At 46.7% G+C, this 27,239-nt stretch overlaps 3 protein-coding genes across 10 annotated transcripts; 2 read left to right on the top strand and 1 right to left on the bottom strand.

Annotated features, from left to right (window-relative positions):
- Window positions 1–2,059: 2,059 nt before the first annotated feature.
- LOC117844483 (SKP1-like protein 1B) lies at window positions 2,060–3,966 on the bottom strand. Its single transcript, XM_034725178.2, has 2 exons — window positions 3,948–3,966; window positions 2,060–3,134 (listed from the first exon to the last, which is right to left on the bottom strand). Exons 1-2 carry the CDS (start codon window positions 3,964–3,966, stop codon window positions 2,206–2,208), a joined length of 948 nt encoding a protein of 315 aa, XP_034581069.1. The 3' UTR covers window positions 2,060–2,205.
- Window positions 3,967–6,659: 2,693 nt separating this feature from the next.
- Window positions 6,660–11,821, top strand: LOC117845188 (uncharacterized WD repeat-containing protein C2A9.03). Of its 8 annotated transcripts, none has more exons than XM_034726139.2 (10): window positions 6,660–6,947; window positions 7,288–7,391; window positions 7,837–8,007; window positions 8,466–8,552; window positions 10,282–10,416; window positions 10,495–10,599; window positions 10,670–10,761; window positions 10,842–10,947; window positions 11,038–11,124; window positions 11,216–11,821. In XM_034726139.2, the coding sequence occupies exons 2-10, from the start codon at window positions 7,293–7,295 to the stop codon at window positions 11,627–11,629; spliced, it is 1,296 nt and encodes a 431-aa protein (XP_034582030.1). In that variant the 5' UTR covers window positions 6,660–6,947; window positions 7,288–7,292; the 3' UTR covers window positions 11,630–11,821. The 8 variants fall into 8 exon arrangements, with proteins under 8 accessions (XP_034582030.1, XP_034582031.1, XP_072147745.1 ...); XM_072291646.1 differs by lacking the exons at window positions 6,660–6,947; window positions 7,288–7,391 and adding exons at window positions 8,996–9,040; window positions 9,197–9,288 and having other exon boundaries at window positions 7,952–8,007; XM_072291647.1 differs by lacking the exons at window positions 6,660–6,947; window positions 7,288–7,391 and adding exons at window positions 8,996–9,040; window positions 9,192–9,288 and having other exon boundaries at window positions 7,952–8,007.
- Window positions 11,822–23,539: 11,718 nt separating this feature from the next.
- LOC117842704 (trehalose 6-phosphate phosphatase RA3) lies at window positions 23,540–26,900 on the top strand. The gene is made up of 10 exons (XM_034723207.2): window positions 23,540–23,897; window positions 24,002–24,142; window positions 24,262–24,333; window positions 24,661–24,759; window positions 24,878–24,931; window positions 25,093–25,194; window positions 25,278–25,425; window positions 25,550–25,620; window positions 25,816–25,908; window positions 26,249–26,900. The coding sequence occupies exons 1-10, from the start codon at window positions 23,688–23,690 to the stop codon at window positions 26,294–26,296; spliced, it is 1,038 nt and encodes a 345-aa protein (XP_034579098.1). The 5' UTR covers window positions 23,540–23,687; the 3' UTR covers window positions 26,297–26,900.
- The last annotated feature ends 339 nt before the right edge of the window (window positions 26,901–27,239 follow it).

Genomic DNA, 27,239 nt, shown 5'->3' with positions numbered 1-27,239 from the left:
AGGTTTCACAAAGATCACGGCGTCATCGGCATACATGGATGTTCTCATAAATGTTGCATGGTTATTTAGTTTTTGAAGCAGCCTCTTTTCTGTGGCGGCCGATAGCAGGTACTGTAGGGGGTCAATCGCTAGGATGAAAAGGAGCGGCGATAGGGGGTCGCCCTGACGGAGTCCTCTCCCGTGTTGTATGTGGTCCAGCGGGAATCCATTTAGAGAAATTCGTGATGTTGACGTGGTGAGGATGGCTGCGATCCAGTCTCTCCATTTTGGTGGGAGGCCTCTGTGTTGCATCATGGTGAGTAGGTAGTCCCATCGTACCGAGTCGAAAGCCTTGGATATATCAAGTTTCATAAGCAAGGTCGGTTGATTACGTCGGTGGAAGCGGCGTGCTAGGTTTTGGACGTACAGGAAGTTATCGTGGATGCTTCGTCCTTTTATGAAGGCACTTTGGCAAGGTGAGACTAGTTTGTTCATGAGAGGAGCAAGGCGCAGGGCAAAGGTCTTTGTTATGATCTTCGCGATGGCGTGTATTAGACTAATGGGCCTGTAGTCTGCGATGCACTCCGCCCCTTCCTTTTTGGGTATAAGAATAATTGTGGCTTTATTCAGAAGGTTGAGATCGGCGCAGCGAGAGTTAAAGAAGGAGGATATCACCGCCATGAGGTCACCTTTGATAGTCTCCCAGCAGGTGGTGAAGAAAAGGCCTGTGAAGCCGTCTGGTCCGGGCGCTTTGTTTTTTGGCATTTGCGAGACGGCCCGCCGGATCTCATCTTCAGTGAAAGGGTTGTCGAGCATCGACAGATCGACTGTCGGGAGAGCAAGAGCTGGCCAGTTTAGGTCGAGCGTCCTGCGTGGCGGTTCCTGCATAATCTTTTGGAAATGGTCTTGTACGATCTGTAGTTTGTCGTTATGGGTAAATGCCCAGCCGTTGTCCTGACGTAATTTCTGAATGAAGTTTTTCCTTCTCCTGCCGTTTGCTTTAAGATGGAAAAATCTTGTGTTGGCATCTCCTTCTTTTAGATAAGTGACTCTGGAGCATTGTTTTTTCCTGGCTCTCTCTATGACGGCCCACCCCATGAGCCTCTGCTTCAGTTTGCCCCGTAGCTGCGTTTCTGCCGAAGACAGCGCGCGGGTATCCTGTGCCTCATCTAGACGTAGAATCACCTCCTGAGCCATGTGCATCTTCATACGTGTATCTGAAAGCATTGATCTACTCCAGCGCTGCAACGCCTGCGACGTGACATAAAGCTTATGGCCCAGCCTATGGAAAGGTTCCGTATGATGAGTCGGTGTGTTCCAGGCCGTGGAGACTATCTCTTGGAAGTGTGGCAATCGTACCCAGAAGTTTTCGAATTTGAAGGTTGCAGGTCGGCGTATAGTGGCGTGATTGGTTAGCAGCAGGGGACAGTGATCAGAGTGGGATGATGATAGCGCGTGTAACAGACAATTATCGAATCGGAGGTCCCAGTTTTGGTTGCAGAAGACTCTGTCCAGGCGGACTAGTGTTGGTGACCTTCGTTCATTGCTCCATGTGAATCTCCTATTTTGCAAGTTTAGTTCCTTTAAGCCGCAGAAGTTAATGGTGTTTCTGAAACTGTTCATGAGCCGCCGGTTGATGTTCGTATTATTTTTATCTCTTGCACGGTAGATTAAATTGAAATCCCCTAGGATTATCCATTTGGTGTCGTCAGATGGTTTAAGAGACCGCATGTGTCTTAGGAAAACTTCTTTTTCGTGGTGTCGAGGATGAGGTTGAAAAAGACGCACAGCAACCTTCCCATTGTTTGACTGAACTGAATGTAGTTCGAGGAGCACGGGAGCCGAATGAATTAGGACCAAACTCACTACAGCTTGATGCAAGCATGTAAATACGGATAATTTAATCATGCCACCACCATTTGCATAATTGCATGTGCTGTCGTGCTGAGCATATGTGACGAGCATTTCAGGGTCGTATTTCAACTCATGCAAGCATATCAAGAGTGCTAGCCTAAAAATTAGAACACATGCAACAGAGGTGTAGTTCAGGTGACTGATCAGAAATGGCAGGCAAGTCAAAAATTCCACCACACATTCGATTTGTTCTTCGACAGGAGGAAATGAAAAGGTTCTGCAGAGTCCATCTGAACCCATTGATCCGAGGCAATACGAGTACGAAGCAACCACTAGGACATTAGTCAGAAAGGAGGCAGTAGAACTGAACCGCTAGATCGGCACATCCAGTGAAATGTTGGCGCAGCAATGTCTTCCAAACCAAGGCTCCTCGTCCTCGTAAGCCCAGGGGCTCTCCTTGCGGATCTCCGCCTCCTCCTCCGGGGTGAAGTCGTTGGCGATGCCGAAGATCGTGCGGACCTGCGCGGGTGTCTTGCTCTTGATCATGTCGGCGACCTTGTCGCTGGCTGCTCCGAGGAGCCCCTTGATGTCGAGGAAGTTGGCGGCGAGGAGGAGGTCTAAGAGGGCGCCCATGGTGAGCTTGTCGACGAGCTTGCGGTCCCCCTCTGCCAGCGTCGTCTCGGATGCCGCGGCGTTGACGCTGCTGCTGCTTCCCTCCGCGGCGCCGTGGTCGGAGTCGGCCATGGCGGCGGCGGCGGCGTGCTTGTCGCAGTACTTGATCACCGTGGCGAGGGCCCTGGAGGTGACGTTGGATAGCGGGATGTTGCCGCCGGCGCAGCCGTTGTCGACCATGTCGGCGAGGTCCGTCGACAGCCGCGCCGCCTCCTCCGACACCTTGAACGGCTTCCCCTCCGAGCTCACCAGGGTGATGGTCTTTCCGGCGGGAGCGGTGGCGCTAAAGAAAAAGGTTGCCTTTTCCCCGGCCGCCTCCGACGCCGCAGCCGCATCCCCCTGCTCCTTATCCACCGCCGCCCCTTTCTCCCTTCTCGTGCTTCGCCGCCGGCACCGCTCCCTCCTCGGGTCCGGCCCCTTCTCCTCCACAGTCGCCGCCTTCTCCTCACCCGAGACCGTCACTCCATTCCCCTTCCTCCCCCACTCCGCCGTCGCGCCCTTCTCACCAGCGGCCGTTTCTCTCTTCTTTCCCTTCCCCTCCGCCGTAGCTCCCTTCTCCTCAGCCGCGGCCGTCGCACCTTGTCTCCCTTCTCCACCGCCGTCACTCCCTTCCCCTCCGCCACCACTCCCTTCTCCGCATCCGCGGCCGTCGCACCCTTCTCTCCCTTCTCCGCCGCCGCCGCTCCTTTCTCCGCCGCCTTCTCCCCCTGCTCCGCCGCCATTCCGCTCGCTCCCACGACGACAAAACTAGCTGGTGGGTATCCCTATATAACTTCCGGAAGTTGGGTAAGAGATTGAAATCTAAAGCCCACTAACGGCCCAGGCACGTAGCACGACATGCTTTTGTTTTATTTTTTCTACAATTCTATAGTTCCGTTGCATGCACGGATGCAGTTACTTGTGCGTGGCTTCGACCTTTTTTTCGTGACGCTGTACATCCTTGCTCAAAAGATTAATTTTTTTTGCCGGTTATGTAATTTGAAAGCGGATAATAATGGGTTGAAAACAAACTAATTATAGTTTGCTATCTTCTTTATTCAAGTATTAAACAAATATACTCAACATTAAAAACACCAAATTTCAACACTTATCCAAACTTAGTTCAACAATTTCAGTAAATTGGTTCAACATTTTATGCAAAATGTTGAAGCAATATGTTAAAAATGTTGAACACATATCACAAATGTTGAAATAGTATATTTCGAATGTTGATTTTTAAAAACACAGATAAAAAATTAAAATATATTGATATTGGATCTTATTTTGTTGTATAAATTATAACTAACCATAGTGGAACCCAAAGCGCATTTATAGTTTGAAAGAAAAATGAAATTGAAGTTTCAATAAAAAAAAGCTCGCCAACCAACCCATCATTTGCAGTCATCCATGAGCTGCCGCATGTCTAGGTCGCAAGCAACTCCTCATTCGTACAACCTACTAACTTTGATCTGATCCATCCATCTTTACCTTGAATGAATCTTAACTCCTCGTTTGTACAACTTGCTAACTTTGATCTGATCCATCCATCTTACCTTGCACGAATCTTAGACAGTGGAAGCCAAGTAACAAAATACTTTTAGAAGCTATATAGGTTCCACGCTAGGGGGGGGTTGAAGATGATGGACGCGAATGTTCCGAGTGGCTTCGTACGAGTCCGTTTATTGGGTCCTACTAGTGGGCCCGTTTCTCGAATTTTTTTTAAACGGTCCTGCTGGTGGGCCTAACGAGTTCGTTTCTCGAATTTTTTTATATATTTTTATTTTAGTATTTTGCAAAAATATATATCATAATAAAAAATTACAAATCTATACCTACACCTCCATTTGAAACGGCTGTAGCATACATGAAAATTGTAGATCTCAACGAGATCTGTAACTTTTTAGTTTAAAGTTTTTTCATTTGGTATCATCTTGGTGCTCAAATAATCGACACAAGTTTCAGATCTAAAATTTAAATTTTAGATTGAAACTGGATACCATACTTTCAAAAAATCATAACTAATTCATCTGAATTTGGATAGAGATAAGTTTTATATGAAAATTGTAGCACTCGACGAGATTTACAACTTTATAGTTCAAACTATTTTCATTTGGAGCCATCTTAGTCCTCAAATAATCGATACAATTTTCAGATGTAAAATTTTAAATATGAAACTTTTATAATTATTTTAGCACCAAGATTGATCCAAATGAAAAATGTTTAAACTACAAAGTTTTAAATCTTATTAAGAGTTACAATTTTTATATAAAGTTATCTCCATCCGAGTTCATATGAATTAGTTATGATTTTTTGAAAGTGTGCTACCTAAAGAAATAAATTCCGCCGGTTCAACTGGCGGGAAGGTGCAACCGTGCACATTCCGCCGTTTCATTTGGTTATAGCCGTTTCAAACGGCGGTATAAGGATAGATTTGTAATTTTTGACATATGTTTTTGCAAAATACTAAAATTAAAAAAATAAAAAAATCTCGTTTCTCCTTCCGACTGATGGGCCGAATGAGAACGCTCCTCAGTTTTGAGCCCACTTGGGCTTCGGTGTGTGTGTGTGTGTTATATACATCTTGGACATTAAAAAAATAATATTCGGAGAGGATTACCTTCTCGATTTCGAATTTAAATATAAGAGGATTACACTCAGGGAAAGGTGACAACGAAGTCATTTTCGCACGTTTTATTTCGTCTCTTGATAAGATACATATAATATACAGTTGCTGTGTCCATTCGATCAGCAGTTAGGAGGCTCCGATGTTGCCATCCAAACGCACCAAATTATAAGCAGACACGACGGGCAGCGTAAGATAAAAAAATATCCGATAAAGGCCGAATCGTAGTGATTCAGTTTCTTAATCGGCTAAATCCAAAGACATCTCCTGGCCAAGTCGGCCGCTCGGCGCACCGGCGCTCGCCACGTCCCTTTTTTCTTTGACATTTTCTGCAAAACTGGACATGATAAAATAACGAAAGGCTTGACGGCAGCATTAACCTCGCCGGGCTCACGGCGTGAGTAGTGGACGCCGTTCGAGCGGGGCCGGACGGGAGCGCCCGGCCCAGCCGGGAACCCGGGCCACGCGTCCGCTCGTGGCTTGCGCTGCTGCCACGCTGGGCGCGCGGCGGCCTTACACGTGGTCGGGGTGGGAGGTGTTGAAGCCACACAAATTGGGGCCCACCGGCCAGTTCCTTGTCTTGCAGCAGAAGCTGATCGATCGGCCTGACGCCTGACATGGCAGCGAGAGTCGTGACAAAGAGGCTGCTCGATGGATGGGCTCCAAAATTTGACCTGTCAAAATTAGAGCAGGCCAAAGCGTGGATATTTACAAAATTTTGTAATGAAACGGCAGGACACATATGTCCCGCTATTGCTCCAAAAAACAACTTGGTGCAATTTTATCAGTCTATTTATAGTCTGAAATGGAATCAACAGGAACTAGACGATGTTGGTGTACTTGCCGGTCACGTCCGGATGCCCCGCAGCAAATCTGCAAATGCCAAATGGTCCCCGAGCAACGGTTGGTGAGACGGCAGCCTGCTCGTGCTGCACCAATCACGCAGTCACGGTCATCCAAGTCAGCGTCCACGCTGTCCTATCGAAGGTTCTCCCTCACGGGCCCCACCCCCACAACCCACCAACCGATCGCGAGGCTGCACCCAACTTTTACTGCAACTGGAGAACGGAAATTCAGCGCGCCGTCGTCGATCCTCCCGTCCCAAACCGGTTTATACAGATCACTGAATCGAGACGAGCAAGCGTCTCCTCGTCCATGGATTACATTTTTTTTGCACATGAAATTCGACGAACGGCGGCCTGGCCGGCCGGGGTGGTGAACGTCACGTCGTGTCGTCGTCACCGAGCCCGGATGGTTCCAAGCAAGCATACGGTGTGGCGGCCCGGCGCCCCGGCCTTGCCGCCGATCATTTTTTCAGCGGCAAGTCGCGTGCGTTTCATGTAGGCGTCACCAGACATGGCTCGCGTACGTCGAGAGGCGCGCCGCGCGCAGGCCCAAACAGGAGACGCGACACGCGCGTCGCCGGCCGAAACTACGCGCGGCTCCCACCCGCACCGGTGGTGAGCAGGCCAGCAGCGGCCAAGACCACGAAGCGCACGCACCCCGCCCGTCCCGTCCCGTCCCTTCCCTTCCCGGCCGCGCCCGACTGCCCGTGCCGACGCCAGACGAGGACACACATGACGGGAACGGCCCCCTGCCCCGCCGTATAAACGCCGTGCACACCCCTTCCCTCTCGCTCTCTTCTCTGCTCGCACCTCCGCTTCTGCTCCTGCCGTCTCCGCCTTCCTCGCTGCGCAGGCGCAGCCACTGGATTCTATTCTATTCGATTCGATTCGAGAGTGTATCTTTATCTCGAGCGTCAAATCGGAAGCGCTCCGTCCGAGGATCTCGCGCGCGATCCCGGTCCCTCCCTGAACCAGAAGCATTCGGCGCGTCCCAGGTATCGCTGCTGCTCCTCTCCCCTCCCTTCTTCCGGTCGACGCGCGGATTCTTCCCTTGAGAGTTTTAACTGAAGATTTTTCGGCGGGTTTGGGTGCGCGTTTCCCCCACTTGCACTGCCATGATCCGCTGGCCTCGGCTCAGTAGGCTGATGGTTCCATGCCTCGCGCGAGAGCCTCCGCCGCAACAGGTGTTTGGGGGGCATCATCTGTGATTATTCGTTCCGTTCGGCAGCTCGTGAATGCTGTTCTTACTACTGTTTGCAGCTCTTGAATTCTCAGCTCGCTTCGCACTGCGAATTCACGCAGTTTTTCTTTGGGATTCCGTTTCCTTCCTCGCAGGAACGATGGAGATGGACTTGGTCGACGACTTGGAGTTGCTGGACGACTACGACGACTTGGAGTTCGACGGGTTCGGCGTCGCCGCCGGCGACACCTCCAGGCAGGTACGGATCTTCGACTGCCAGGCTGAGGCACTGTAGTTTCTCTAGTTCGTTGGGTCAACTACTGAGGCACTGAGCTACTACTAGCATACAGACATCATCATAACTCATAAATAAATAAGCAACAACTTTTGGAAGGATGCGCGAAACGCAATTACGTGACTCCTGCTGGCAGTACCGACTGGAAAATGGTCAATGGCTGGTGGCCAAGGTATTAGTTAATGAAAAGATGATCACTGGAGAACCCACCAAATTGCCACTTCAGGTGGAAAATGAACTTTGTTTTTTTATTGGTTGGCACCAACAGCAATGCTGTATCATGCCAAAAAAAAAAACGTGGTGTGCTTGTTCCTTGGTTTTAATTTTCTTTTGCCCTATATAGTTACAGATTTTGCTTGTCTTCTCCACGAGCTTCATAACAGGGACCCTGTTTTTATGCTTGCTGCAGAATAAGAACAAGTATGATACCACTTCTGCTGCAGAGTATAGAAATGGAAAAGACATGCAAGGGATACCGTGGGAGAGGCTGTATTACGGGAGAGATGACTACCGTGGTAAGAGGCTGAATGGGTACAGGAACTATGAGAGCCTCTCCAGGTCGCACGAGTTGTTGGATTCGGTGAGATTAAATGTTCTATATAGTTGCCTTACTATACGACAAGTCAATTATCTCTTCCAATAGTTCTTGAGCTTTCAAGAAGCGTCATCATAAATTAAGCTGAGCATTGCTGAACTACTGATGATATACTTTATGGAGTATCATTATGCAACCTATTTCACTTGCATCAGTAGGATTTTTCATACTTGAGTTCAATCTGTTAGAGTAGTGTGTTCAATGGAATACAGTCATAGTTCTGTTATCTCTTGTGACGTAATTAGTTCTGGTACCTTATGATCTTATCTCAAACATTCAATTGTTGAGGTAATGCAGTCTCCAAACATTTTCAGTTTGAAGTACAACACGAAAAGGGACCAGAAACTCAGAAACTTGCTATTGATTCAGTTTTCCTGTTAGGGACATATGCACTCTTTGCCACACAGAAGTGACCTGTGTAACATTTCTCGCTTCTTTTGTAGGAGTGCAAACAAGTGGATAAAAAGAGCACATTCTATGATTTCTGTTTCAACACAAGACTTGCCAGGACAACGGTAGTTCATTTTCAGGTATATATCTTTTACAATTGCATTGGTTTCCACTTCCCAGAATTTGCAAAACAATTCATGGTAATGCCAAGTGATCCTGAAGGCTGTTGGATTGAGTAAGAAATTTTGGAGTTTATGATTGTCAATCATGACAATCAACATAATGCTTAGCAATTTTGAGGAAAAGGATGTGCATCAAACTGGGACAAGAGTGTGTTTTTTTTGCCCCTTCAAGTCTTGCTTGTCGCAAGATGTTGTTTTTACCCTTGCTTATTTTTTCATAATGCATTGCATTTTTGCATATCCAAAGTCATTTACAACAAAAGGGGATTTAGTCAGACAATCAGTCTGTCTATGCGAGTAAGAAGGATAAACAGTTCATAGAAAAAAACAGAGATAAGAACAGCTGAAATGTTCATTCTACAAATGTTAGCCACTTGCATTTACACCCTTCTTTTTTGTAGATGTTACGATATTTTTGAAGGTTTGACTGCTTTCCGTTTCAGTAGGTGAAGTTTCTGTTTCCTACTTACACTTTTCTCTTCATTGTAGAGTGTACCAGTAAACCATATCGCTAACTGCAGGTTGTGTGATAAGCTTAGTTAGATATGCTAGCTGAAGGTGTAGTATGTATCTACAATTAACACTGCTGTGATATAGGACAGCACTGCAACACTATCCTTTCACCAGGGCCCATAAGCAGGTGGACGAGCATCCTCAGCGGCCGGCGTTGTTGTCAGGACATCTGTGGAATATGGTATGATAGGTTGTTTATGATAAGCGAGCCTCTGCTGGATAATTCATGCTCGCATTTTTTTGGCAGGTTGGACCTTAGATAGGGACTAACAAAATTTTATGCAGGACGTGCCATATGGTGTCAACTTTTCACAAATTATGTGTCTGAATGTTCTGTTGTGATGCTAGCTGAGTGAAATTTTGGTGCATGTGTCATCTGTTTATGCTGTTAACAACATGGTCGCATTGTTGTTACCAGTTCCTTTTCCTCTCTTTCCTGACGTTGTCTATTCAATTTCTTATAAACGATTATGTACAGAGTGCCATTTCATAAATGGTAAACCAATCAGATCACAGAAACTTTTGTTTTGCATTTTTTTTGTATCATGTGAATGTCTTACAAAAAATGGATGTTGCTTCTAATATTGTTGGTGATTGTACTATAACAACAGCAACATGTTTCTTTCTGATGTAACTAGTCACTGTCAAATGCTGCTAAATGCCAAACATATAACTGAGAGTCTAGAGCAGAGCCTACCAAATGAGAATAATTTACAGGAGGTTTAGATAGGTTTATGGGTGGTTGTGTATTGGCCCTTTGGATTGTGCAAATTTTGAGCTTCCATCGAAGAAAACATACTCGCTTCAGACAGGTGGAGTGGCAGAATATTGGCTGCTATCTGATTTCTGGCTGATTCTTTGCCATGGAAAATACCTAATTGTGATGTTCATTTTATTTGTTATGCATTTTGATTCTCGTTTGTGGTGTGTTTGTGGAGCAACTAATTTCACTAATCTTGTTACACCCCTAGTTTGATAATATGTAGCTTGCTTTTGACTAGAGTATACTATAGCTAGCCTATTGACTACTGCGAACAACTGATTGTCCGCATTTCGTTGCTAGAAAAATACATCCATCTGTGTGCTATATGTTGTACAGAACACCAACTATGAAAATTTGCAACTAATGTTTTTTCTACTTCAAAGGTTCTAACCATGTTCTGAAAATTTGCAGCTGAGGGACCTTGTTTGGGCCACATCCAAGCATGATGTCTACATGTCACAGAATTATTCAGTGATGCACTGGTCTTCCCTTCTTCAAAGAGGGGAGGAAGTGCTCAATGTGATAGACCATGTATTTCCAAAGCAGGTTTGCTCTCTTTAGCATGAGCTTATTTCTTTTTTATTCTTTGTATATCCAACTTCCAACCCAGTCCCTACTTCACAGAAGGTCCATGGAGCCCGGCCATTGTTCAGAATGCAGATCTGCTCCATGGCCGTAAGAGACAATCTCATGGTAGCAGGTGGTTTCCGTGGTGAACTGGTTTGCAAGGTAGGTGTGCACAACCTTCTGTCATTGTTTGAATGTTTGTACGTTAGCTCATGTATTCATATTTGGACAGTACATTGATCAACCTGGAGTGGCTTTCTGTACAAATGTCACTGACGATGATGATAACATCACCAATACTGTAGATGTGTACGAGTCTCCTAAGTAAGTAGCTTACTGGTTAGTATCTAGATTTTGAATTTGTAAGCACTCTGAAATAACTGTCTTTTCTTTGGGTGATGCAGTGGCTCAACACGAGTGATGGCTGGCAATAATGACCGTGTCGTCAGAGTTTTCGATACTGAGAGGTTCAGTGTACTTAGCCACTTTGCATTCCCATGGTCGGTCAATGTGAGTTACTCCAATATCCATGCCTTCCTCATGTATTTTGTAACTCAATCTTGTTCCACTATGACATTTGTAGTTTTGTGTCAATAACAGGACACATTAGCTAGCCCTGATGGTAAGCTTGTCGCTGTTCTTGGCGATAGTTCTGACTGCGTGATAGCTGATCTTCAATCTGGCAAGGTAATAGATTGCCATACAATGATACAACTAGCCTGAACTTTGAACCTCCCACAAAGTGTAACATGAGACATTCATGTCTCGCTGTTTGCAGGAGATCGCGAGCCTCAAGGGGCACCTGGACTACTCGTTCTCCTCAGCCTGGCACCCCGACGGCCGCGTCCTCGCCACGGGGAACCAGGACACCACCTGCCGGCTGTGGGACGTCCGCAACCTCTCGCGGTCCTTGGCGGTGCTCAAGGGGAGGATCGGCGCCGTCCGGGGCCTCAAGTTCTCCTCGGACGGCCGGTTCCTGGCGATGGCGGAGGCCGCGGACTTCGTCCACGTCTACGACTCGCACGCCGGTTACTCGGAGGAGCAGGAGATCGACATCTTCGGGGAGATCGCCGGCGTGTCGTTCAGCCCGGACGCGGAGGCCCTGTTCGTCGGGGTCGCCGACCGGACGTACGGCAGCCTGATCGAGTTCGGCAGGAGGCATCGCTACGACTACTTGAACTCGTATCTATGAAGCTGCAAGGGTCAAGGGATGTCAGTGTGTACAAAATGCAAAATACATAGTGGTATGGTCGTTGTGTTTGCCAAAGGCATAGGTGCATGCTGTGTGCGCCTTTCTCGAATGCTTTTGTAAGGAAAGGATGTCAGTACATGATTTCGAATGCTTAATGATGAGAGTCGCTATGCTAATGTTTTCCCGGCACCAGAGCACGTCTGTTTTTTTTTTGATTTTTTTTTTGGGAGCGAGCACATGTCTGTTAACCGAGCCCCAAATGCAAACGTGAAACGATCATCGATCGCACAGTGAGGAAAAGTGGCCGTGCGCCCAGCGCCCAGCGGCTGCTATCCTTGGGCCTTGAGCCGCCGAGGCCTCGTTGGGCTGCAACGTTGCCACCAGGCCGCGTTGTTGTTACCCCACGGGCCGAACGGGGTAGAATTAAAAAACTGGGCCGAACGATCGTTGAAAGGCCTGTGTCAGTCACCGCGCCTGCATTTTTTTGCTCGCCTCGCCTCTCTTTTCCCTGAATCGTGCAAACTACTGACGTCTGCAGCACGCGGGAAGTCGCAGACTCTGAAACTGGTATCTTCCAGTCAGATGGAGCCATGGCAGCTTCCACACGGGACGCTGCAACAAGGCAGTGCGGCAGTGTGCCTGTGTCCAGCTAGTTGCTTTCCCCTTTCCGACGCGGCCGCAGCGGCTGGTTGTTCTCTGAAAGCCACGGTGGTCAATTCCGAATCTGAATCTGAAAAATGCAATGCAACCAAGCACCCATCAATGGACGGACCACCACCAATGGGCAATGGCGGGGGCAGGTAAAGGAAGGCATCTCGATCGATCATCCCCACGAAAGGCGCTGCGCCTTTACCGGGATCATTCATCGCAGGCAAATATTTCACTCTGGCTCTGGCAGCAGTAGTTTTCCTTTCCCCCCACCCGATCGATCGATCTGGCGGCCCCAAGCAATGCAAGGAGCCAATGCAGGTGAGAAAAGCAGCCTCGCCGCCGATGCTGCCGCTAATGCTAGCACTCGATTTGCGCCGGCGGGTAGGCTGTGCTACTGTTCTCGCTCGGTGGTGTGGTGCGGGCACTTCACTTTCAGTTTCCCAGGTACTTTCCAACACATCAAACATGTGCGAATTGCAAATGCTGGCAAAAAGCTGCGGAAAGAGGTGGATCCGAGTTCGTTTCAAGTCACATCGTTCCTGCGCTTTCTTGCGCAAGCTGCTTGTACCTGCCCGTGCCTTCTGGGTTCAGACTCTCGCTCGCTCGCATGCGAACACCAGTTTATCTTTGTGCTCTGCAGACTGCAGTGGCAGAGCAGGTCAGCCAACAACAGGCATTAGTCAAGGAAATTAGCTCCAAGCTACTGCTCCCTCCCTTCCGAGCCAGTTTGACCAAAATTATAGGAAGGATCATAAAGATTTATAGCACCACCGAATAGATATACTATTAAATATATTTAATAAAGAAACTAATGGTACTTATTTGATAGCATGAATATTAATACTTTATTGTATAAACTTTGTCAAACTTGAGATGCTCTGACTCTAAAAAAAATCAGAATAACTTGTAATTTAGAATGGAGAGAGTAGTTAGATTTTCTGCGGGCTTTTTTTTTGTACTATTCGTTAACCAAACGTGCGCGCAAGCATGCAACTTTTCAGCTCGGCGTGCCAGTGTTCTTCAGAGACTCCAAGCCTAGCTATGCTTAGGCAATTGCTTTTACCTGACCTAAATTGATGCTAGTTCCGTGCTCCCTCCGCTTGAAGTTGGCAGCAGATTATATGCACGCTTAGTGTATAAAAGTTAGATAAATAGATTCGTGTTTCAAAGATCTTTCAACATGACATTGATGGTCAGCTCGTGCAATGACTCCAGGAGTGTCACGTAAGGGACTTAGATCGCTTATTATCCTGGTATGTTGGAATGCTCGAATTCGAATTTTTGACCGAGTAGAGGCCTCCTCAATCACTGTTGCAACAAGAATCAAAGATGAGTCCGCCAATTAGATTTTCGCAGGCGCAAAGCACTTGTCACTCCTTGTTAATAGAGTATAATTTTTCTTTTTCCAATCTTGAAGCGCCTAGCCTTTTATCTCTAATCAATATAACAGGCAGCTCTTCTACCGATTTGTTTAAAAAAAGGGTATTGATGGTCAAAATATATGTTGTAGCAATTGTTTGATTGGATACAGATTTTTTTTACTGGTTCTCATAATTCCTAGCTGATCCAAACACAATCTAGCTAGGTAAGAGAGACCTTGGTTATTCTAGATAATATTTTTAGTTTCTTGGTTAGGTTGAATCATAGGGGGTGATGCAGGTGTTAGATGCACTAATATATACGATGGTCTTGAAGAGACTTGAACTCACAACGGTATATTAAGAATATAATCTTGCTGCTCCCATGCACAACAAGAATTCATGCTCTTGATTTTATTCTCATGCTTAAATTAGCGTACAGCTACAAAAATCTAACATTATTGCCGCATCATGTTCCAGTGCTACACCGACTTAGCTTTTCCATGTCATGGCTGCTAACCGCCTTTTAATCTTATCTGAAGAATATGGGAACATGTAAGTGGGGTGTCATTTCGTTATTTTTCTTTCATGTGCGTGATATCCTCGCAAAAAATCTAAGTACTCACTCAGTTTCAAATTGCAGATCATTTTGACTTTTTTAGTTATTATATAGTTTTTTTTGCTATATATTTAGACATAATATATATATCTAAATGCATAACACAGTCTGTGTATCTAGAAAAGGTAAAATAACCTACAATTTAGGACGGAGGGAGTAATTACGAATATACTTTGATTTTAGTGACGATCGGCTTGTGTGGTCAGGAATGAGCAAAATGCAGATCACATTATGTAGCTAAGAAATTGGTGCTAACTGCAACTGCAAGTGATTAAAGTTCAAAGTTGCAATTCTATCCTTTTTGTTCTTGACTTTCAGGCCCTGGAGACTACTCTTCCAGTCTTCCCGTAAATATATTCTGCTAGCAACTTCTAGCTAGCTTTATGGAGTTTGATACGCATACGGTTCCAAACTAGTAAATAAACAATAAAAACACATGGAACTTTAGGGGCACCAGTCACACCACTTACCGAAACTCTGAAAGCCACCCACGACTCATGCGTGATCTCACAAATTTCCAGGTGCACGTATATGAAGTACTACACTTTGGCTTTCTACACGTACGCGCCTAGCGGCAAGCGGCTACAGATTCGATCGTCAAGCCTAGGAGACGCTCCTTTTTATCTGTGTGGTGGTTTCAGTTCCTCCCCTCTGAAAACTGTCTGCCCATTTCTCAAGAACTGGGAATCGAAAGGCGGCACTGTTGGCACTAGAGTCCAAATGAAGTGCACTTTCATGGGAATTTATCTTGCATGTGTACGAACAAAGTACATCACATCAAGGAAAAGATCAACCAAAGATAGCTAGCTTGATGATCAACTAAAACTGTTAAGGAGCTGGCATCTTTATTTTTCCCTGCAATTAGTGAAGTTAATTTTTACTCCTTCCATTTCAAATTGTAGGTCGTTTTAGCTTTTCTAGGTTCATAGATATTATTATGCATCTAAACATACACTATATCCAAGTGCATAACAAAAACTATGCACCTAGAAAAACTAAAATGATCTACAATTTGGAACGGAGGGAGTACAATTTACCTTTTGTCGTCATTCAGTTCTCCATTAAGAAAAGTTTCATACATTTCATGGAGATTTCTGTAAGCATGTCGATTGATTCGAATATGACCAATGAGATGTATGTCACCATTTTCAGTCGATCTATCTTTCACTTTCCCACGTGAGGCTGTGTGCTCTCCGGTTGGTCGTATCGTCGAACCATGCATGCATCCCAAAATTTAAAGATATATAGTCTAGCTATATAGCTACCGTCTTGGCTTTCCGCAAGCTTTTGAAAAGTTGCATGTACTTGGCCAACACTATACTTGCAAATTCCACATTTGACATGCAGTGATGTGCTAATGTAAAGCACCCGTTTTGTAGGCTTGTAGAAATGGCATTAACAAGATTTAGGCGTATCAATCAAAGTAGAAATCTTTTGGAGCAGTAAGAACATGGAACAAAGTGGTGCAGTACTACACTTTTGAAATTTTGAGGTTATTTTTATGCTCCATTAGTGGAAAGTTTATAATGTCTAGATCAGGCCAAAAGCATGAAAATTTCTTTAGACAGTTAGTATTGGGTCGTCGGTGAGTTAGTGCCCAATCGCAGTCCATGATCCATCCAGGTAGGAAGAGACAAAGCAAATACATGAGCTGATTCTGAACCCAATTCCAGGAATGCAATAATGCTGTGTGCCACAACAGTGACATGTCACATTTAACCGTGAGTGAATGAATCAGTCACATAAAGGGGCCAAAAGTGTTGCACTATTTTATGGACACGTATCGCCATAGCAGGCATTGATGTCGTGGAACCAAATCTATCTCAGATATACATTTTACAATTATTCAGCCAACCGTAACAAGGGAGATGCATGCATATACGCAGCATCCTCTAGGATTACAATCTAGCATGTTGACAAATAGATCCATGAAGCGACAAGCACTCGTGAGTTTTGACACATCACTTAGTAGCGTCCTTATTAGCTTGAGAGGAACTTAAAAGCTGCTTGAAATTGCCCAAGTCTTGTCCTGTTCATGCAGGCCGGCCCGTATCCAGTCAAAAGATACTGCAGCTAGCTAGCTAGATATCAAAATGTGTGTGCCGGATCAACCAAATCGGTCTATATATATATATATATGTTTAGGCTACCTAAACAAGGAGTTCCAAGGTTAGACACAAATACAAATATAACTTAGCTTTTAGCTTGCAATAGACAAAAACTCCCTTGTGATGATGCCACTAAGCACATTGTCATATTCCATGCATGCAAACATGTATGTCCAAACTAAGACGAAAAGTTATCAATTAATGTATGTGCATAACAAATCAGCAATTCTGAAGAACTTTGCACATGAACTATGTAACTAATCCCACAATATGTAATCGATCAAGCTGACTTTACCATTCCAATCAAATGCTGATGATTTCGTTTCGCTTATTTACATCTACAATCTTCCACCTTTTCTTCCTTAATCGAGCAACGGTGCTCCCTGCCTTTTGCTATAGAAAAAAGGAAGAGAGAGAACTACTTTGCCATTGCAAGAGACGATGCGGGAAAAGAAAAGGCGCGAAGAGCCCATGCCAACCAAAATGTCAACAAACTAAAACCACCGCTTCTTAGCTTTCCATATCATCCAATCATAAAATCCAGTCACCTCCCACCATTACACTAGCTATAGCTTTGTTTGTGTACTTGGGGATGCAGCTGCCTCTTTATCAGCTTTCTGCCACACACTCCAAACCAAGCAACACTACACTGCTGCATGCACTCTCTAGTCGTCGTACAACAAGCTAATGAAAAGGCGATCGATCGATAATGTAATGTGATTGTGCGAGTGTAACAACCACCAGTTGCAAAGTTAAGCTGAGCCTGACAGCCTCTCTTCTCCAAATTAAAGAAACAAGTTCGAAAGGGACCTTTTGAGAGAGGTACGGCGCCGACGTGGCAAATCGTTGCCAAGACGTCGATGGTGCATAAACAAATGCAGGCCGATCAATTAGGCCTAACCTGGTCTTCGTTTTGGCCTAACTCTGGGGGCGAGAGAGAGAGAGAGAGAGAGAGAGAGAGAGAGAGAGAGAGAGAGAGAGAGGAAGCTTCGTTCATTGGGTGCAGAATTTTTAATGAGATGTGTCACGTACATGCATCAACTTACCCTACACTCAGCAAAGCAGCTGCAATTGCAAAGCAAGTGAGACCGATGGGTGTCACGAGAGCGAGGCAACAAGTGGCCCGGCCGGCTTTTTATGGCCAACACGTATGATTGACTTGGATCGGTGACTCTCGCGCTCGCTCCTGCCGGTGTGGTCTCACTTTGTCGTTGTCGCCTCCGGCCGGTGGGAAATGGGGGCTCATTTGGTGGGCGCACTCACTGAATGAACCACTGGGAAATTGACCGGCATCATGTATATACAGGCAATTCTGGAGACCTGAACTGAATTTAGTACAAGTAACTTTTTTTTGATCCAATGAAGATAATGTATATTTATTTTGAACATAGAGCATGTGTTAATATTTCTTCTGGATACTTTCAAGGATTTTGTTTCTTGCAGTGGTGCCAAGCTCTACAGATAAGGTTATTTGTGGAGTAATGGTCACCTAGGTTTGAGTACTCTACTCGGCACCGGTGTTTGTGTTTTTCTAAATTTATTCTAAAATAATTAATCGATATTATTCTAACTGGTGTTATTCTTTCGGTGGAAGACGAAATGCCTGTTAATAGCTAAGCATCATACAATGATTTCGTCAATTTCAAGATTTGACAGCTCGGTGTAGTAGAGTAAGCGACCCAGTCACTGCATTGCATGCATTGCATATCTCCACCCCGTTACTATTAGCCAAGGTGACGGTTAACATCTGGAAACATAGAAAGTGACGGTTAATTAAAAGAAAAACTGCTGAGAAGAGATCGACCAATCAGGAGGACCGCACCGCGAAGGACTAGGCCAGGCCCCCACAAGTCTGTGGGCAAACAAATACATGGGCCGGTGGTTTTTCCAACCCAGACCCAGCCGAGCCGAGCCGAGCGCGCACACGCACAAGGCAACCGTCCCTTCTTCCATCAGCAGTATCCATCATCGATCGCATCCCGCCCGGCCGGCCTTTGGTCGCATCGCATCGGTCCCTCCACCCACACCGATCGATCTCGCGTGAGTCAGTCGTGACACGGGCGCTGCCGCGCGCCGCGCCGCAGCGGAAGACGCCAAGAGGAACTACCCCGCACCTGACGGCGACACACCGCCGGCGGCACCACCCGACGATGGGACGGCTGCTGTGCCCCCGCTGCTCCACTCTCTTTCCTTCCGCGCACCGACCCCGGGCCAACCCGGCCGGGCCCCCTAACGCGCGCGCACCCATCCGATCGGCCAGACGAGGGCTCCCGCATGCGCCCGTCATCTCTTCGCCCGGCGCCCGAGGCGACCCGGGTCCTGGCGCTCGTTTACGTTCGCCAGCGGGGTTTGGCGTCCTGTCCTGTCCTGCCCGGCCGGCCGGCGCGTTCGATCGGCCGGGGTCGGCGTACGAGCATATGCGCCGCGCCAGTACTGACACGATCGAGTCGTTGCATGGCCTCGACCCCTCATGGGCTGGATCCCAGGTTAGACGAGCTAGATCGGTATATATGCTGCCAAATTGAAGGGTTAATGAGTAAGCGTACTTGCGCCGTATCTTTAATGTTTTTTTCTCCCAGGAGGCCAGGGATTCGTATCCGTCTGCTTTGTCCTGTGCCTGCTATGTTTTGGACGATGGTAACAGATGCCGATGGGCGATGGCACCTGAATCTGAATAACTGGTACGTACCTGCACTGCTGGCCAGACTGTTCTTGCTCGCCGCCCTTCTGGAAACGACGACCCGTAATTCATCTCAAAGGAACAGCATGTTGTCATCGTGCGAACTGTCGGCAGTACAGTACACCAAATAGTTTTCAGATCGGCTCAAACAGACGTACTACCTCCGGTTCGATTTACTTGACGTTGAGGACAGAAATTTTGGCCTGATCCTAGGTCTGTTCCCTTGTCTGAAACGACAAATAAAATGAATTGCAGGTACATTAAATTCATGTATATACAAGCAGTCGCAACATCATGCTCTGTGTGCCAACAGATACGAAGATGCAAATTTGCAGTAGCAAGAAGCAAGCAATCGAGATTCAGCGCATGCACATGCACGCGGCCTAGCAAACTGCTGTCACTGAATATTCCTGCGATGAGTCATCACGTCAATGATAGCTGTACGCCGTACTGGCCGCCTGGCCGGTGATCGCCAAGCTTGTTTCTGGGACTCAAGGTATACATGCATCAAGTTGCCTTCAGCAACCTGTAGCGTTACCATAAAACTGGTCACATTTTCCATCCCTTTTCCATGCACGTTCATTTGCAGCTAGCAGAGTCCTGCAATGCATGCAGCACGGAGCAGTACGGAGCACTGCGCTGTCCAGCACTCTGGTCTCTGGCCTGGCCGGAATCTTGTGCTGCGGCAGCAAACGCGTCGATCTACATGCATCCACCAGCTGCGGTATATATGGTCTCGGCTTCCGTGCTGTTCCAAAGTTCGAAACAGCCACGAGATGCTATGCTACTTCAATTCTTGCTAGGCAAGAAAGAGGGCGTGTGCTCGATAGCTGTGTTCGTCGCAGATGCTATGTCCAGTTTCAGTCTTTGAGATGCCCAGCTTTACCAGAGGATCGGACAAAAGCTAGAGTGTTGCTCGGTATCCAACAAAGCCATCTCCTTGAACTCGCTAGCTAGCTTTGCCGCCACCACCGGCGTCGTGCGGTCCAAGTCACCAAGAGGACCACTTGGTTTTCTGAAGATGGCGTCACGCAAGAGGTGAGGAAACAACCTAAAGTCCCCTGTTCAGTTCAGTACTCCCTCCGTTTCAAATTGTAGGACGTTTTAGATTTTTTCTAGATTCATATATGTTGTTATGTATCTACATATATATTATATCTAGATACATAGCAACATCTCGAACCTAAAAAAGCTAAAACGATCTACATTTTGAAACGGAGAAAGTAGCATATTGCCATCATCATCCCTTAGACGTCGTTTTTTAACATTTTGGGTGAGTTAGTAGGCACATAAAACTCTACTATATTATTATTATATCAAAAATATTAAACTGCACGTACGGATTATAATTCAACTCAAAAGCCTAAATTGATAAGAAAATTAAATATGGGTGATTCGCTTATACTTCAACAACGGATGAGGGAAAAAAAATCACATACACCATCCCTCAAACAAGTTAAGCTTTTGGATGAGTTATAGTGGGTGCACAAAACTCTGTGCACGACCTAAGCAGATGAAATGACGAATTATATATTTCCTTATTTCAGATGCACATATGTGTATTATTCTTGTTGTGGCTAGTGAGACAAAAACTATCTAGCTGGGGCGCCTTTCAAAGAAAGGAACACGGGAGGGTATGTACATCGAGGTAAGTTTCTACACAAACTGCGGCAATTCTGGCGAGCGCGTGGTGACCCCGGCACCGAGTCAAGAAATTCACGTGGTCGGAGTCTTCGAGTCTGGAGACATGGACTTTTGAGTCGTGAAGCTGAAAAAACAATACAATGTGATGGGGCTTACTAGTAGAATACATGTAACGCGGCAATGTGTATACTAGCTTCAACTCACATGGATTTTTGTAGCTAGAGCAAGCCCTCTGGATCCCCAAAGTCAAAAGTTTTGGCGCAATCTTTGGACACGCCGTGCATTTGCCCATGCATAAACTAGTGCATATGGAGCATGGACCCAAAGAAGAAACTGAAATTTTGGCAAAGATTCTTTGCAATTGCAGGCATTAGAATATGAGTCGCACGTCATCGATGCTTGTGAAACTTCGTTACGAATAGACGATGATGTCTACTGGTAGCATTATTATTGGAGGCAATAGACTTTAGCTTGCTATGAAATAAAACGGGTGTGTGTATATATGAAACATTGGTCGTCATAACACTGGAATAAACGTGTTTGACAATAGCCCGCATTAATGAAGATTCGAATCAAAGATTAGTAGTACGATTGAACTTAAGTGGACATTCTCTCCAATATTAGCAAGCAAAGCTCCTAAATATTGTGCTAACCCCGTTCTCAAATATATGATGTTTATGACAAACTAGTAAGTTTATTTCTAAACTAATTAGCTTGTCCTAAATGTCAAATATCTGAGAACGGGGAGAGTAACAAGGAATATATTCCATCCTTTTCTGTCTAACATAAAACACTATGGTATTTAATAATTTGTTGTGAATTTTTAATTTGAATGTGACCATCCCCGGCCACTTCGGTATTTGAATTTTAGTTTGATCTGATTCTGACATAAAACACTTCGGTATTTATCAAATCACTGCCCCTGTTGAATTGGCTGATCACATTTAATTTTTGAGCAATATGCCATCATGTGCATTAGTGGTAATGGCAGCATGCTTGCCTCACCAAGCCCATAGATCCATATGTTTCCAGCGGGCGGTAGCAGTTGTAGGTGTCCCTTGAAAACATGGAGAGAGACCATATTTGCTTTCAGGCATGGAAAAGTCCTTTCAAAGCCACCGTGGAAATCAGGCATGAAAACAAAAGGAAATTTAGAATGAGCCGGCGTCTTTCATCATGTATCTGGACAAGCAACCATTTATTGCTTTCAGGAAGATTGCTCTAGAACTGCTTCGTGTTGAGTCAAAGTTTTAGAAGATCTTAAACAGGGACCCTGACGATCTCAATGAGCACATCAGGTTTTACTACTCAATCAGGGATGCAGAAAAATGATCAGTGATACCAAAGGCATATCTTTCACTTTGGAGGCTAGAAAAGTGATCCCATTTTTGCGCGGGTTTTCGACCGGCGGGAGCTGACGGTGATGTCTGGGATAGCCAAGATCAAAGAGGAGATCAGGAGTTGGACGCTAGCGGGTGCTAAAGGCTTGAGTGAATTTTGTCCAATTTTGTCAATATATCTAAACATTTATCTTAATTACTATAACATGTAGACCTCCTGCCTGTACGTTTCGAAACGGAAATGACCCCATTTTATTCTAAACAAAAGAGAAGTTAAATCCAGCAAAATAGTTCAATTAGGTCATATACAATGCAAGTTGCAAGATGCTTAACCATCATGAGTACTTACGAAGAGAGAGAGGGAGAGAGTGCCACGATGCCATGAAACACTTGTATGAAAGGTTATCCCTTCAACATAAATTGGTGCTTAAATAAGCTCAGACACATTATTAGCACACCTTTAGTATTGGTACAACATTGAGCATCTTATATATACTCCCTTAGTCTAAAAAAAAGGCATTATGATCTTGTACTAAGTCGAACCGTCTTAAGTTGATCAAGTTTATAAAAAACGACCAATATTGATGATACCAAACATAAGGTTTGCTAACAATTTGGTTAAACGTATTTAAACCTGATCAAATTTATGACAGTTTGACAAGGACAAAACTGTATAGTAAATATTAGGTGGCAAAAAAGGCAACATGTCTAAGCACTTCCATTGTACGTGCCTTAACCAAGTATACATCGTGGAAAAACCTCTCGTTCACGCAGTGCCCTATTACTTCGCTTTCAATGTCCAAATCTTGCTATTAGTTAATGCAATGACATAACAAATTCACCCATGCCAAACAACCGCAATCAAACAGGCATTGAAATTGCATAGCAACTGCAGCTGGTAGGATTATGAGTCAGATCACCTCTCATCATAGGAATTAGTGTCGTAGAGTAACTAAGGGGGTGTTTGGATACGAGGTGTTAAACTTTAACAGTGTCATATCGGATGTTCGGATACTAATTAGAAGAACTAAACATGAGCTAATTATAAAACTAATTGCAGAACCCTGTGCTAATTCGCGAGACGAATCTATTAAGCCTAATTAATCCATCATTAGCAATTGGTTACTGTAGCACCACATTGTCAAATCATGGACTAATTAGGCTTAATAGATTCGTCTCGTGAATTACACTCCATCTGTGCAATTAGTTTTGTAATTAGCCTATGTTTAATACTCCTAATTAGCATTCAAACATCCGATGTGACAGGTGTTAAACTTTAACAGTTGGTTGCCAAACAGGCCCTAAGTTTAGCTACGTCTAGCCACCCAATTGCACGGTGATTTCGTTTTTTTAAAAAAAAATTGCACGGTGATTTCGGCTCGACGGCGACCTGCCACAAACCTAACATGCCGCTACTGTTGCGAAACCGGCGTCTTTTCCAAGCGCAACCACAGGACGGGGCGCCCCCAAAACATCCGGCCGGCCACATCTATATATGCCCCTCCTCGCCACCGCCCAAAACCTCAAGCAAACACAACCCCGCCCGCCTTGGCCTCCTCCTCTTCTTCCAAGGCCTCCTCGTGTTGCTGCTGGTTTGGTTTGGCTGGTTGCCACTGCTTCTCTGCCTCCAGGCCTCTCGATTCTTGACACCGCGCGCAATGACGAAGCACGCCGCCTTCGCCGCCGAGGACGTCGCGGCGGCCGCGCAGCCCGGGCGACGGTTCACGTCGTACCCGCCGGCGAGCTGCAGGACGGCCGCGGCGCAGGGCATGGTGGACCCCAGCACCGCCGCGGGCGTGGTCGCCAGGGCGGGATCCTGGCTGGGCGCCGTGCCGCGCCGCGCCGAGGCCGAGCACGACGACTGGATGGTACGTGTACACCCGCGAACGCACGCATTATGCCACTCGATCCCTATCTTTGCTTCCGTGTGCCGGCGCCCGTGGCCTGACCGCCCGTCGCCGATGTCCCGCAGGAGAAGCACCCGTCGGCATTGGCCGCGTTCGAGTCGGTGCTTGCCGCGGCGAAGGGGAAGCAGGTGGTGATGTTCCTCGACTACGACGGCACCCTGTCGCCCATCGTCAAGGACCCCGACAGCGCCGTCATGACCGACGAGGTGAGTTCCTGTTCTCTGGGCCCCTCGCGCGTGGAGGCGGAGCAGAGCATCATGCTCTGTTCCCGTCGCGTGCACGGCCGCCGTCCCTCGCGGTGCCTAACTGCGTGACGCTCCCGCAGATGCGCGACGCGGTGCGAGGCGTGGCGGAACATTTCCCGACGGCGATCGTGAGCGGGAGGTGCAGAGACAAGGTGCATTCCGATCCCAACCATCGCGTTCTTGGTCCTCCGTGCTTTGGGGGGTTCCGGTTCCACCTCGTGCTGTAAAAACTCGCCGTCTTTTTCTGTGGCCTTGCAAACTTGTGATTTTACGATGCACATGCTACCGTGAACCTGGTCGGAAGTGCGGACAAAATTGATCGCACAGTTGGTGCGAGTTGCTAGTGATTTTTCACTTCATGGGGATGTGCCAAACAGGGACCTTGCTTTCATGTAGTACCTGCGTTGCTTTTCCGGTGTGGCCGAGTACTGTGCCCATGATGCTCATGGCTCTGTTGTCTGTTGTGGTGCGATGTGTAGGTGTTCAACTTCGTGAAGCTGGCGGAGCTGTACTACGCCGGGAGCCACGGCATGGACATCAAGGGGCCCACGGCGCAGTCCAAGCACGCCAAGGCAAAGGTTTGCAAACCACACTACATTAGCTTTCAGTTTCAGTCACCGCCATGTCACAAGAAAGCGACTGCTTTTGGCAGAAAAAAATATAGAACTGTGTTGACTTGGGAACAATTAAACGCAGGCCGAAGCTGTTCTGTGCCAACCGGCGAGCGAGTTCCTGCCGGTCATCGACGAGGTAACTGCTATACCACCACCACTGTCAATCTTTAACTTCTTGGAAACTCCGGTGGAGTACGTAGATGACTCCTGCTGTCATCTCTGACACGGTTTCGTTGCCGCGCACGTCGCAAGCAAACAAGAATCCGGTGATGAGTTCCTCGCGATTTCCTTCTGCAGGTGTGCCGCGCGCTGACGGCCACGACGGCGGCGATCCCCGGCGCGAGGGTGGAGAACAACAAGTTCTGCCTCTCCGTCCACTTCCGCTGCGTCCAGGAGGAGGTGAGGGTTCCGATCGATGAGCAAATCACCTCGCGATTTTCTGCCCATCAGTTTGCTGACGTGCCGCTCGATCTACCTGACAGAAATGGCGTGCCTTGGAGGAGCAGGTGCGGTCGGTGCTCAAGGAGTACCCGGACCTCCGGCTCACCAAGGGCAGGAAGGTCCTGGAGATCCGCCCCTCCATCAAGTGGGACAAGGGCAACGCACTCCAGTTCTTGCTGGAGGCTCTCGGTGAGTACACGCCCACAAATCTGTTTTTTTTTTTAAAAAAAAGACAAATCTGTTTGATCTTCTTCTTTTTCCCACTCTCTCTGTCTCCCTCAATCCCAACGAATTGCTTGGTTTTTTTTTGAAGGTTTTGCGGACAGTAAAAATGTTTTCCCGATCTATATTGGAGACGATCGCACTGATGAGGACGCTTTCAAGGTACTCAGACCTGTAGCAAAACAAGTTTATTATGTCTGTAGATCAGAAGGACATTTTTTTTAAAAAAAAGAAGAAGACAATTTCTATTAGTATTTTTCCCTGAAAGGATCACACATGGCATTTTCACTAAATGTGCAATCTAAAAGGACTATTCGCTTATGCTAGCTTTCTGAACCTTGTCGTCAAATTAAACAGGTGCTGCGCAACATGGGACAAGGGGTCGGAATCCTCGTGTCCAAGATCCCAAAGGAGACCAGTGCATCCTACTCCCTGCGCGAACCTTCCGAGGTATACGCACATGTCTATACTATTTTCACAGCTACAGCCTACTGCCTACAGTACAATGCACTAGCTACCCAGTGTAGTTCAAGGGAACAGCACTTTCGAGCTCGGAAAAGTGAAAGAAAAAGCTAGCTGAAATCCAAACAGCAAATTCACGTTTTAGCCTGTTACTGCATTTAGGCACAGGCCAGATTTGCGTGCTACCTCTCAAGTCTCCACTGCCTGTTGCTTTCGGAAAAGCTCGACCTGGGGATCTTTTCTTTTGCGCTTGTCCTTTTTGGTGACAAGCGACTGAGCTGTCACCGACGTGGACTGATCCCGTGTGCTGTTGATTGCGCCACTGCAGGTGAAGGAGTTCCTGCACAAGCTGGTAAAGTCCAAGCAGCGGGACTAATGATGTGAAAGATCAAGCAGTTGAGATCCAAGCACAGACCGTCCCAACGGACGAGAAGCGATTACAATCTCACGTTTGATTCGGTCGTCCATGGCCGCGGTGACTCAGATTAACTGATGACCAGACGTTAACTGGATTCAGAAAAACACCCGGATTTAACTATTGCAATCGCGAGGAAAGTTTTTTTTTATAATTTTTTGAGAGGAGGAGAATAGATAAACCCTAGGTAGAGGAAGGAAGGAGGGCCATGGCAAGAGCAGCTCCGCCGCCGGCGCCGGGACGCAGGAGGGCGACGGCGCCGACGGGAGATCGGTGGCAAGTGGGCTGCGTGGTGACTTCTGGCATTCTAGGTGGGCTGGGTCGCCTCCTGGTCGTCGGGTGTGTGTGTGTATCGGGCCTTCGAGTGCGGGAGCGGACGTTTTGGGCCCCAACATGGGCGAGCGCTGTTTTCGGTTTTAGCCCATTACACTCCTGTTGTCTGTTTAATTTTTTCCCCCTTTCTATAATCTATCTGCTGTAACTGGGAAACGATTACCACAGCTAACTGCAAGGGGTAAAACCAATTTATGTTAATAGGAATGTTATATACTAGTATTCTATGCAAGGTGTTAAGTATATCATGATGTGACAGTGATACTCCATCGATCGGCTGCTACATACTGTTGGTCACTAGCCATTGTTTGTTTGTCAGATCGGAGGCAACAGAGCAACGTGTGGGGGTGGTGGGGGCAAAGCCCAGGCCATGGGTGCATGATTAAGCAGGCTTGTTGACGGATAGGACCTGCGTGACATCAGGGAGCAGGGGAACACGCACAGCGCCATGCATGCCGGCCGGAAGCGCCAGCCATGTACAGTGGGACGACGCCGTGTCCACGAACGAGCAGGCATGCGAGCTACAGCTTTGCTCGCCAGCAGCCGGCCACACTGATGCTGCTGTCGATCA

Source organism: Setaria viridis, chromosome 2 (genome assembly GCF_005286985.2).
Source record: "Setaria viridis chromosome 2, Setaria_viridis_v4.0, whole genome shotgun sequence".
Taxonomy (NCBI): domain Eukaryota; kingdom Viridiplantae; phylum Streptophyta; class Magnoliopsida; order Poales; family Poaceae; genus Setaria; species Setaria viridis.
The sequence above is the reverse complement of the archived record's forward strand: the minus strand, read 5'-3'. Positions and strand labels throughout refer to the sequence as shown.